Source organism: Branchiostoma lanceolatum, chromosome 4 (assembly GCF_035083965.1).
Source record: "Branchiostoma lanceolatum isolate klBraLanc5 chromosome 4, klBraLanc5.hap2, whole genome shotgun sequence".
Lineage (NCBI taxonomy): Eukaryota > Metazoa > Chordata > Leptocardii > Amphioxiformes > Branchiostomatidae > Branchiostoma > Branchiostoma lanceolatum.
The window spans coordinates 17,974,286-17,985,771 of NC_089725.1; the positions used below are offsets into that span (position 1 = coordinate 17,974,286).

At 45.3% G+C, this 11,486-nt stretch overlaps 1 protein-coding gene and 1 long non-coding RNA gene across 3 annotated transcripts; one reads left to right on the top strand and one right to left on the bottom strand.

The window, feature by feature from the left end:
* Positions 1-1,611: 1,611 nt before the first annotated feature.
* LOC136433042 (uncharacterized) lies at positions 1,612-7,934 on the bottom strand. Of its 2 annotated transcripts, none has more exons than XM_066424820.1 (9): positions 7,608-7,934; positions 7,256-7,347; positions 6,684-6,881; positions 6,208-6,321; positions 5,510-5,795; positions 4,947-5,080; positions 2,580-2,831; positions 2,126-2,236; positions 1,612-1,958 (listed from the first exon to the last, which is right to left on the bottom strand). In XM_066424820.1, exons 1-9 carry the CDS (start codon positions 7,846-7,848, stop codon positions 1,944-1,946), a joined length of 1,443 nt encoding a protein of 480 aa, XP_066280917.1. In that variant the 5' UTR covers positions 7,849-7,934; the 3' UTR covers positions 1,612-1,943. The 2 variants fall into 2 exon arrangements, with proteins under 2 accessions (XP_066280917.1, XP_066280916.1); XM_066424819.1 differs by having other exon boundaries at positions 6,208-6,342; positions 7,608-7,933.
* A 68-nt stretch (positions 7,935-8,002) lies between these two features.
* On the top strand, positions 8,003-11,180 carry LOC136433044 (uncharacterized). Its single transcript, XR_010755589.1, has 2 exons — positions 8,003-10,436; positions 10,706-11,180. It is a non-coding gene; the product is annotated as an uncharacterized lncRNA (long non-coding RNA).
* Positions 11,181-11,486: the final 306 nt, after the last annotated feature.

An 11,486-nucleotide genomic window follows, 5' to 3' on the forward strand; every position in this document is an offset into this window, starting at 1 on the left:
AGGGACCATTCTGTTTGGAGGGAGGGTGGCTGTACCGTTCTAAAAACGTTTAACTGTATTGTTTTCTCTTCCAGAGAGTGGTTTAAGGGGTTTAAGCCTATTTAGCAAAGGAAAAAAAGAGACTCTACGGGGACCGTCAAAATTCTATTTGTGTCATAAACCGAGGACAAATATGGTGTCCTCGTAAGGAGGTTAAATATCTAGACTTCTAGATTCTATCATGACTGAGCAAAATCAACACTTGATGCAATCATCTTATTATGTATGTGGTCATTTTGCAAAATTTACCCATACACATTTTATCATCTATTTTCATCATTCCGTCTTAGTTGGGTTTTAACAAGATATGATCTTGGAATTTATGGGTTGATGGACTCGGAGAAGTCAAGCAGTCAGACAACGATTGTTAAGGATTGTTAACCCCAGATGATCTGCTTGAAGATTAGATATTGTTTAGCTTCGAACATTGTTGAAGGACATGTCGCACATGGTTTAACTTACCAGGGGTAAACCTGGTTGCCACGCCTAATAGATATTTACATAGGGATTAGCCATGGTGGCTTGAGACCAAGGAAATCGGTGTCAGGTTTAACTGAAGTACTCTCCAAGCAGAGGTTCGGGTCCGGCTGGTTTTTGACGTGTTTTCGGCGTTTCGTCGGGCTTTCTACTTTGTCCCGTTTTCTTTATTTCCCCTATAAGTAGAAATCCCGACAAAAACGCCCAAAACACCGTCAAAAACCAGCCGGAGCCGAACCTCTGCCTGGACTAGTACTAGTCGGGTTTACAGTATCTAATACATGTGACGTTACTATACAAGAATTCGTAAAATACAATCCAGATCTTCAGACGTTCCATGTGAATAGGAGAGACTATATTTCTCAGTCGTGTGTAATTTAGTGCATGCATTGAAGTTGACACAATATGTCTCTTAGATGGATGAAAAAAGGCAAAGAAAACTTATTCAACAGTACTGTATTTGTTTGTTTGCATTGCATAGCCGGTAAACCGTATCAAGGCGTAACACACCAGGTTTGTACTGAAGAGTACAAGCTGCATACCCGGACAGATTTATATGATCCACACACACCGGGAAGGACCCCTACTCTTTTCGATAAGTGTGGTGGGTTCTTTAACGTGCTAGAGGTGTTGCTCTCCTCAAACACGGGACCTCCATTGAACGTCCTATCCGAGGGACGTCCCTAACCGAAGCTAGGTACTCATACTAGGTACTGATACTACATGTGCTTCGCATCGTCGGATGTACATTACCATGTTACTCTTGTGTTAGTTTGTGCACCATCTGTTTTGTATGTAAATAGCTTGTACACCTTTTGTCGAAATTTTTGTGCATTTTCTCAACTTACAATGCAGTCAACATTCCCCATCCGTGCCTGCAACCGACGAGGTTTTCACAATATCTTTCTGCGACCGTTTCATTTGCAGCTTGAGACAGAAATGTGATCGGCAGAGACAGTCTGTAAGCTCCGTTATTCTAGGCCAAAGCCTTCATCCGGACATGTTAGAAGACAAACTAATTCAAGATCATGACGATGAGAAATTAGAAGGAAATTGAAACCTTCGACGTAAGTAACGAGGCAGATACAGCAATACTTTTGAAGTTTCACATTTGGCAACCTTTATTGATCATAAATAGCATTCTTTTCAATGACTCATGTCTCTTGATCGAGAAAGAATACATAGTACATTCATATTTCAAATCTAAGGATACATTCATATTCCAAATCTGATGACATCCGTTGTACACGCATTTTTATACTGTGTCAAGGAAATACCTTTCCATTTAGATTCTAGTATACCGATACTCTGTATTTTTATTGCGTATTCTAAAAGGTGGAACATAACAGATGTTAATATTCTGTCCAACAACATCTAACTGCCCGTCATTCCTGAAAAGTTCCGACCAGAGACGTGATCTGCGTTGTTCACTGCTCACTGACCTGAATGAAAAAGGAAGGTGATGTTTAAAAACCATCATTTAGCCAACAGATGATTGCATAATTTGACCAACTACACGTCGTTTATACGGAGGTACATGTATAATGTAGAATATGTACTATTGTGTCTACAGCAATCGGGACAATAAACAAGGAGTGTAAAATTATACCGATTCGCTAGAAGTCGCTGTCGGTTGGCTACTGTCGGCAGGACAGATCTTGCTGCTCTTGATGACGTCAGTACCAGAATCTGCAGGGCGAGGAGCGTCAATGGGCTGCTTCTACATCGAAAGTAGAATAGAAGTACAAGTCATCGAAACATGAAAATGAGCACTCTATGTGAATATGTAGCTGCGATATATACTTAATCTTAGGGAAACAGAAATATCAATGGTCACACAGGCGAGATTGGAAAAATATTTCGAAGATTTGACTGGTCACAACGGTGTCCATGTTTTCTGATTACTTTGAAGGCTGCAGGGTAAAATGTCATTGGAGTTCTTAAGCTACATAAAACGTTTGGGCTTCATAGGTTTATCACATTTCCCTACAAACTTATACCCTTCTGAAGTTTACACAACTTGCCAATCACAGCCAACTTTTAGTCTTGCCCGCCTGCCTGACCTTGTTCGACTCGGGGCTCTCCGATCCCGTGGGCGTGGTGATGGCGGAAGACACGCCCGAGTCCTTCCCGCCTCCTCCCTCCTCCTCCTCCTCCTCTTGCGCCTCTTCAGCCGGCGCCTCTTCTGCCACCACCGCCTCATCTTCTTCTACCGCCGCCGCCGCCGGCTCCTCATCCACCTCCTCCTCGGCGCTGTCTCCCTCCGACTGGCTGGAGATGTACTCGTAACTGTCCGTGCTGGAGGATGACTCCGACTGAAAGAAATAGGTTGGGTTCATTTTAAGTCAAAACGTGGTTGTGTAGGAAAGGATAGATGTGCACACTTTCGTTGTCTGGTCAAGAATGAATCTAGGAGCACGTGGGCTCCTGCCTTTATTGATCAGTAATCAGACACAGATGTCTACTCACTATGTGGTCTAAGATCCTGTGCTCTACACCCCTCACCGCCGGGGGGTAGACGACGTCCCCGTCGTCTGTTACACAAATTCAATAAAGTTACAAAAACAGGATGTATCAAGTCGTTACTGGTGTCCTAGTGTCTGTGACACCGACAAATAGTTGAGAAAATGGTGGGAAAACAGCAGGTCCCAGCGTGTTACTATTTTGACAAGTGCTTGGTATTGCAGTTCTAGCGACAAGCTGGTAACTGACGGACTACTGCATAGAAAATCGTCGGAACACGAACAGATGGAGAACATTGCATTTTTAAATATTACATAGCACAGTAATATTTCCCAAGCAGGGCAGATTGATCCGAGGCCATGTAGCTACAACATGAACGTCTCAAGGCAACAACCAAAATTTAAGTACTTCCAGCAAAAATAGGGTAGGCCCGCAGGCAATCGTTCTATTTAGTTAGGCAAGCACATACAAGTTCAACATCAACATACAAAACAAAAAGGTTTGATAAGGCGTAATCGTTACCCGTAGGCGTACGAAAATGGACCAGGTCAACACCTAACTGTTACATACAATTCGTGTACGGTACCTTACTCAGAACCACAAAAGTTCGTAGGTCTTATCTTACGCGGCAAAAGTTCAGTGGTCTTCCTGGAGCAAGGGAGAATTTCTTTAAAAGTTCGCAGTGAGGATCGCACGGGTCACGTCAGGTCGCAAAGTTCAGATCGATGTTGTCGTGAACAGCGGAGTCTTAGCGGCAAGCTTCGGTGATATGGCGTAGAGGGGTTCTCATGCTGGGGTCGGCAGTCGACGATCGGCGGCGTGAGGCTCAGCGAGGCTTCTACGGTCCGAGGTCTGGGACGGGCCGGCGCGGCTGCAGCGTGGCCGGCTGACGGTCGCAGGCAGGCAGGGTGGCCGTGGAAGGTTGCAGGCCGTTGCGGCACGGGGTGGCAGCGTCGATGGCTCCTCAGTCGGGGCGGGTGGGTTGACTGCTTGACAGGCGGCATGGTGGGGCAGGGAGACGGCAGCGTGGTCTGCACACGTGGCGGCCGGCGGCTCTGGCTTCAGCGACGGCAGGCAGAGATGGCTGGGACATGGCGGGCGTGGTTGGCTGGCCGGATGGGTTAGAGGACAGCATGCGGGCATGTTGGACGGTCCAGCTGGGTCTGTTGGCGGTGCGATGCGGCGGTAGGCGGGCAGACTACATCTAAACGAACAGCTAGGCAAGGCGGCAGGCTGGGGTCGGCGGTCGACGTGGCAGTCGGGCAACGCAGCACGGGCGATGGTCTCTCGGGGAGCCGATGGTCTCATCACCGGGCGATACAGGAGGCATGGTAGCGGGCCAAGGCTTTAGGATGGCGTCTTAGCGCAGGTTCGGCCGCTCGAAAGCGGCAACACACCGCTGTCCACCAGTGTAGGAAAGGATAGATGTGCACACTTTCGTTGTCTGGTCAAGAATGAATCTAGGAGCACGTGGGCTCCTGCCTTTATTGATCAGTAATCAGACACAGATGTCTACTCACTATGTGGTCTAAGATCCTGTGCTCTACAGTTGAACTTGACTTGAAGACTGGAAATGCCGTTGAACTGGTTTATTCTTGTGTACTCTTAAGTAGACACTAGTTTCTTCTAGGTCGTGGGAGGAAAATAAATGTCATGAAGACTCTGGTTCTCTATGCACCGGAGTTACTTAGTATCAATGTTGTCTAAAAGCTGCAAGGTCTGGAACTATTAGTAGCTGCTTTACTAGACTACACACCAAAATGTACACGTCAATTATTTAATGTTTGATATTTACAACAGAACTAGAATTCAAAGCAAAATCCTGAACAGTGCACTTATAAAGAGTGCCAACTCAAATCTCTTGGAGAAGCAATTGTTGCATTCGAAGTTCAACATTAAGTGCCGACATAGCATATTCCAAGTGTGTCGACCTTTGGCATCAAAGTTGGACTAAGAAAGTCTCTTACCGGGTAATCCGGGTCATCGTCAGACCGGTACTTCTCCAGATCCATGGTCAGAAAATTTTCGTCTTCATCGTTTTCTGCTGCTGACCTTTTCCGCTTCTCCCCTTCCTCCATGTTGGGACTGACGCGGAGCTCCTCTGGGGAAATTACAAATATCAACAGTTTATCAATAGTGTAGATACTGCTGGTCGCTTACGCGACGTGATGTGTGTGTTTAAATGTTTATTCTTTTTCTGTAGAATTTGCTTTATGGTCGTAAGGACAATGCGTCAATGTACATGCAGTCCCTTTAGTCGAGTAGTGGATTTGACTGGAGTTATGATTATCTCCGAATGTCACAAGAATGTTTGCTGAATATGACGAAGACTTACATGTATCAACCTATCAACAACAAAAAAGGAAAGTCACAGGAAAAACGTTAAGACCTTGTGACTTGATTGCTTTTTTTTTCTACACATCAGTGATTCTCAAGTGAGATTAGAATACTGTTTATTTGTAACATGACTCGTGATTTTATTTAATTTAATTGGTTTGACCTTTTCTTTATTCATACTTGTGTATCTTACCGTTACTTGCTCCGGGCAGACGGGTCCCGAACAGCGGCATGGTCATCTCGGCCGGCGGGGTGGTCAGCCCCAGCATGGAGAAGGCTTTCTTCGGGATGTACTGCGCCAGGGCCTCCGTCAGGGACGGGATGCGCTTCCGCGGCGACATCCGACGGCGGGAGCTGATCTTGGCTCTGGTGTCGGGGTCGGACTTGGCGGCCAGTCGGTGGCTCCGGCGACGGGACGGGCGGCGGGGACGGCGGCGCATGAAGCGGAGGGCCTGGCGGGTCCAGGTCAGCACGGTCACCTTAAGGATACAGCATAACTTAACTATTATTGATCTGTTGGTAAGGCAGAAAGGAAGGCCTAGAGTTGAATTTACAATTTGATTTACTATATCAATTGCGAGTCCGTCCTTCTATATGGAACCTTCCAGGTGAGAGTATTAAGGCTCGCTAGTCGAGAGAACCAGCTCAAGGACTGCACCAAATGTGCATACAGACTATCAATTGTGGGCATAAAGTCCAGCAGTTTGTACAAGAAACACCGTACAAAGTTTTACGGTGGCTGTCGGCTAACTGGCTTTACCATGTCTTAGACTGACAGCCTAAGACATGGTAATGAGCCTCACGCGCGTATAACTCAACAAGGAGGTACCTCCTTGAACTCAAACATCGATATTGAGAAAGGGGAAACAAAGACTTTGACTTATAGCTTACCCAAACAAGAAGTGGAGTCAGAATGAACCAGCCGTACAGAGTGGGGAACAGACCACGGGCACAACTGGCGGTCGTCCGCACAGCTACGGTCACGAGAGCGGTCAAGTCGGGTTCCTGGGCAGGTGGGGCTGAGGTCTGTAAACGAAATCATCTCATTCTGACATGACAACGGTTTCATGCATCACACGTGTGGTACAAGAATATATAGCATATATTATGCAAATGATTTCCCTCATCGCGCTAACATAGAACCATCCAGTACAATATTTTGGCAATCGACACAACATTTCCTTAGCGCGCAGACTGAGTCAAGACTAAGTGCGCGTCCTATCATCATTTGTTCGTTGTATTTCAGAAATCAGAAATAAACCATTAGTACTTCTACGTGATACCTCTAGGTAATGGCAGACATTCCGTAGAAATTACCATTAAAATCTCTCCTGAGAATTCCATGCGAGAGAAGAGTTCAAACCAACCTTTCCGATAGTTACCGCTATCTCAGGTGCGCCTTCTTCAATCTCCACTTCCGGCTGTAAGAGGTCTGCCACCGTCACCGACAACTGGAGGGTCTTATCCAGCCCAAATATGGCGATCTTCCCAAGCCTGGTCTCCAACATCCAGCGAGGAATGATACATGCTACCGACAGCACCTTCTGAAAAGTCTTCTTTGCAACCTAAAGAAAGGAGGGAGAGAAATATCATTCGTCGGTCAAATTCATTTTGTTATTGTTTTATCTTGGCCCCGAATTGCCGCTGTTCTGGCAAAACACCATACCCCTCTACGGTAACACTGGAACAAATAAGTGCAACATAAAGCACTTCTCACTCTTGAAAAAATACCGATCTAAACAACAAAGCGCGATTTCTTCTATAAAAACGCTGGGATCAGCACCTTGAAAACGGAGAAAAGACTAGAACAAAAGTGTAAGACTAATAGATCTCTCCAGTACAGGTCCATGCTCGGTGTTTCAAACCGTTGATCATAGATTACGACATTGGCCTGTATTAGAAGACAGACATGTTGCCCATATTCACGCGTCACACCTACCGCGTCTGCAGACTTGGTTAGGACAGGGAATTTACCCTCCAGCTGTTGCAGCTTCACGCATGCGTAGGTGTCGATGGCGGCAGCCAGTTGAGCTGGAGATAGGTTGGCAAGGACGACTGTGTAACATTTACATATTGCACTGATCGTGATTAAAAGTTTATAACATACGTAAGGATAAAGCAATATCGGTCTTTGTCAGACTTAGCAGATTTCTGTGCTGTCAGGAATACATGGCCTAAGCCGGTACTGCCACCTCGGCGAATTTACTAGCTAGACTAAGAGGTTTTTGAAGAAATTATATTACTAGTACTACTTTGCGAACGGAGCGCCGGTCAAAGCTACAACATTGTACCTTCTCCTTCATGGCGCAGAATGGCTTGGCACCACTTGCCCACTGTCTTGTCGGCTCCCCACATCGCCAGTATCAGCGCCAACTCGACCATGGTGCCCCAGGCACGGAACAACAGCGAGCGTTCCTTTGTCTCCGAGTAAAACGTCTGGAGGTCTGCGGCAGCCGTCTTCACGAGAGGCAAGTCCGCGAGGTGCGACAAGAAGCAAGAGCGACGGAATTTCTTCGGCTCAGGCACCTCCATGGTTTTGAAATGAGAGGGAACCGTTCTGTAGCTGCCGCGCGCGGTCTGAAGCTGGGCAAGTGTGGCAAAGAGACAGGGGCCTCTTCCTGTCCCTAAGTCCTCACACCTGGAGATACAGGTGTCGGTCACCTGGAGTAACCAATCAGCGACAAGCAAAATAGAATAGAACTGATTGAGTGACAAGATCTAATGTCACTTCCATCATTGATCCAATCACCGTTCAAACATTGTACAAAGGATTCCTTTCCTTTCTGATAAGTCGACGACAACCAGATAAATCTATGAGATATATGAACGCCAACTTCAGGGTTATTACAAGATTATCGAACCATCGAAAAGAATCAAATATGGAATGATTTCTTTGTGGGTTTACGGTTATCATGGGAATATCTGTTTGACAAGTTCTTCAAGTTGAACATCAAAAAGCCAAAACCCTAATATCTGTAGGCTTTAGATCAGTCGGACAAAACCTAGGGTATATATATGAATCAGAACTGCAAGCCCATTGTAAGGGGAAGAAAGAGAAAGATAGAATCTGATAGATTAAGTAACAAACTGTGTGTAGACGTTGTGAAAATGTTTCAAAATAGGGGGGGGGGCTCAATTCCAGAGGCGAGTTTTCTGGTTCTGCAGATAATATTTTTCTGAATCAAAAAACATAATTGAACTTAACTTGGAATAGGCAGCAGTTACATTATACATCATTGATATTCTGATAACCCCCCGTGTACCCTCCAGCTGAATTACAGCCAGGTGTGACATATCATGACTGACGACATCCTTCGCATGTGTCATTGTATACAGTGTTAAAATAGCTTTCTCTCAAAAGATTTTATATCGATCCTGATGTGCGCCTTATGCCTTCTGTTCTGGACACGCCATTTGCGGTGGCATATAGCTTTGGGGGCCGGAAAGGAGTGGTATACGACCACACCCTTATGATGACACGTCAGTGCAATCATGTATGGGTCAATAAACCTGCCGAATAAACGATTACGGGGTATTCCAGGGACAAGATTTTATCTTTTGGTCGCCTTTTTACTGTTTACGACATTTGCAATCGTTTAAGGGTCTTTGACATGTCTCCTATTTTGGACTTGAGAATCTTTTGCAGACTCAAGAATTACCGACAGGGGCATACACGTCGTATAGATGATTCCACATATATTCACAACCCCCCGACACGTAATCCTGAATGTACTCGACCTTGCCTATGTAGGTGGGTCGCGGGTTGCGGAAATGACATCACAGCAGCTGTGCTATTCATTTTGACACAGTTTTACTCTATGACACATGTTAACATCGAATCTTGGGCTATTTCCCTCCAGACTGTTTGCTGAGTTTGCCTCAGACGGCATCTTACCACCAAAGACGAGCGGAGTGGAGCTCTAGATATCCATGAATGACAGCGGAGCGTCCAGTGCTGGTGGCGGTAGCGGAGGGAGCGCTTCCCGAACAGGGGCCAAATGCATTCCCACCTGTTCCATTATCGTTGGGATTATATTTTTGATACAAGGTTGCACCTTTACCGCTCTTGGGGCCACACGAGGAGCTCCAGATAATGCTTATCTGATTGTTGGGATCATTTTTCTGTGTCTGTCAGTGTTATTCCTAGTACTGGGGTGCTGTTGTTGTTGTGGACAGGGCAGAGACAGTGCCGGAGAAAGTGAACAACAGGTGAAACCAACCAAGTCAAGAGGTGGTGTTCCTGTCTGAAGATGTCTTCAGTACAAGTACAGCGTGCGAAACCCCGTTGCAGACTCCATGTAGTTTTCTGATAGCAGTTGGTTCCGATTGTTTTCCAACGGTTCTTATTGTCGCAGTGTGTAAGCGCATATACACTGTATAAGGAACTTGGCAATCAAACAGAACCCGGTAGCGATTTAAAAAAAACCGTGCTAATATTCAAACAAAACAGTTCCGGCTATGTCTAACCGGTATAGTGATTGTTCTTGGAGATGTTGAGAGGTTATGAATAGGGCGGAGTCGGTTTAATCTGGATTGCATTATCCTTTTTATAGACAATATACATCAGGGGAATTCTCAAATACCTTTTCCAATCAGACCATCTGACGACAACACATGATCAGCTTCACTTCCGCCAACAATTTGAGATCCTATGGATTAGTTGAGATCCTATGGATTAGTTGAGATCCTATAGATTAGTTGAGATCCTATGGATTAGTTGAGATCCTATGGATTAGTTGAGATCATATGAATTCGATGGGCCGGGGTCGTGGCAATGACAGAGGCAGGGTCAACAGCGGCTAACCGGACGGAATCGGCTTCCCACACGCGTCTGGTACATGGTGCGGTGTTTGGACGTGGATTGGATTGGATTTAGTTGTCCAGAAGACGGCGCTAATGGTGAGAAAATATACGTGACAGCCTGGGATATTCTTCCGACCAAATGAAACAAACTGGAGTCATCGGATCCGACCGCACAGCTCGGGGTAATGGGACATGATGTCAGCATCAGTACATAACGCTCAGGAACAACATGCCGAGCCTGCGGCTGCCGCAGGTGCAGCTTTCCTCCCGGTCATCCAGCTGCGACAGCGTCCTTCATGATCTGACCATTCTCCAAGGTAAGGCTATTGTAGCTGTTAAGTCACGGGATTGTATCTGAATAAGTCAACAAGGAAGAAAGAAAAAGATTTAGAAATCGATATGTAGGATTATCATCAAGATGTGGTCCACTCTTGACATACGCATCTACCTACTTATTTTCGTTTATAAATACAGTATACATATCGCATATATGTGTTATCAGTTTTCGGCGTCGAGCTCACAACGCAACTAGCATGTAAATGTTGTAGATGCTAAATTGAGAACAACACCCTGTTTACTATGATAGCGTCAGTGACAACTCCAGCCTGGCGACAGGGCACGGCATTACAACCCAGGGAGCACATCTGGAGCCGCCTTCCAAGACCACCTCCGCTGCCTTCGCAAAGTGAAGTCGTCAATAAAGAGTATCATTGTAAAGACATCTGTTGATGACATGTATTTATCGTCATTGTCTGCACAACAGCAGCATTTCGTGTTCTTGTAGTTAATGAATATTTCATAGAATTCTCAGAACATTTCATCTTTAACGAGTATAAGTCAATCCACATTGGCGTTCTTCACGTGCTACAAAGGAACTTCGAGAACACCATCATTATTGCCTTGAATGTGAATTGGAAAAAAAGAATCAATATTAATGTTCTACATCGTTGTCAGTGTCTTTAGATCGATTATCATCTTTATCATCCCGAGTAACATATTGTACTGCTCTGTTAATATCGCTTCATTGATTTACAACAGTAAATAATTGTCTATGAACAGTTTACTAGCTTGTGTCTATTTCTAACACTTGTCTGTGTGTGTAGGTATGTATGTATGTAAGTGTTTGTGTGTGGGGTCTGAAATGACATGTATCGCAATGACCCAGTTGCAAGTTATGAAATATCGTATGTATTATGCATATATGACGAGCGTACAATCATAAACATTAGTACAAATCAGAGAAAACACAGCTAACCAAGGAGGCACGCGACCTCAGTAACAATGAATAAATCAATCAACGATAAAACTCTCCGTTTGGTACGAAGCGCTCTTCCAAAAAATTTACAGGCATTCCTATTGGCAGGTTG

Bases quoted from the DNA above. Each gene is read 5' to 3' on its own strand.
- LOC136433042 (XM_066424819.1), bottom strand. From the start codon at position 7,848: ATGGAGGTGCCTGAGCCGAAGAAATTCCGTCGCTCTTGCTTCTTGTCG. The intron at 7,348-7,607 runs GTACAATGTTGT...ACCTATCTCCAG, and splicing joins TCTGCGCCATGAAGGAGAAG to CTCAACTGGCTGCCGCCATC. The intron at 5,796-6,207 runs GTAAGCTATAAG...TGTATCCTTAAG, and splicing joins TGACTCCACTTCTTGTTTGG to GTGACCGTGCTGACCTGGAC.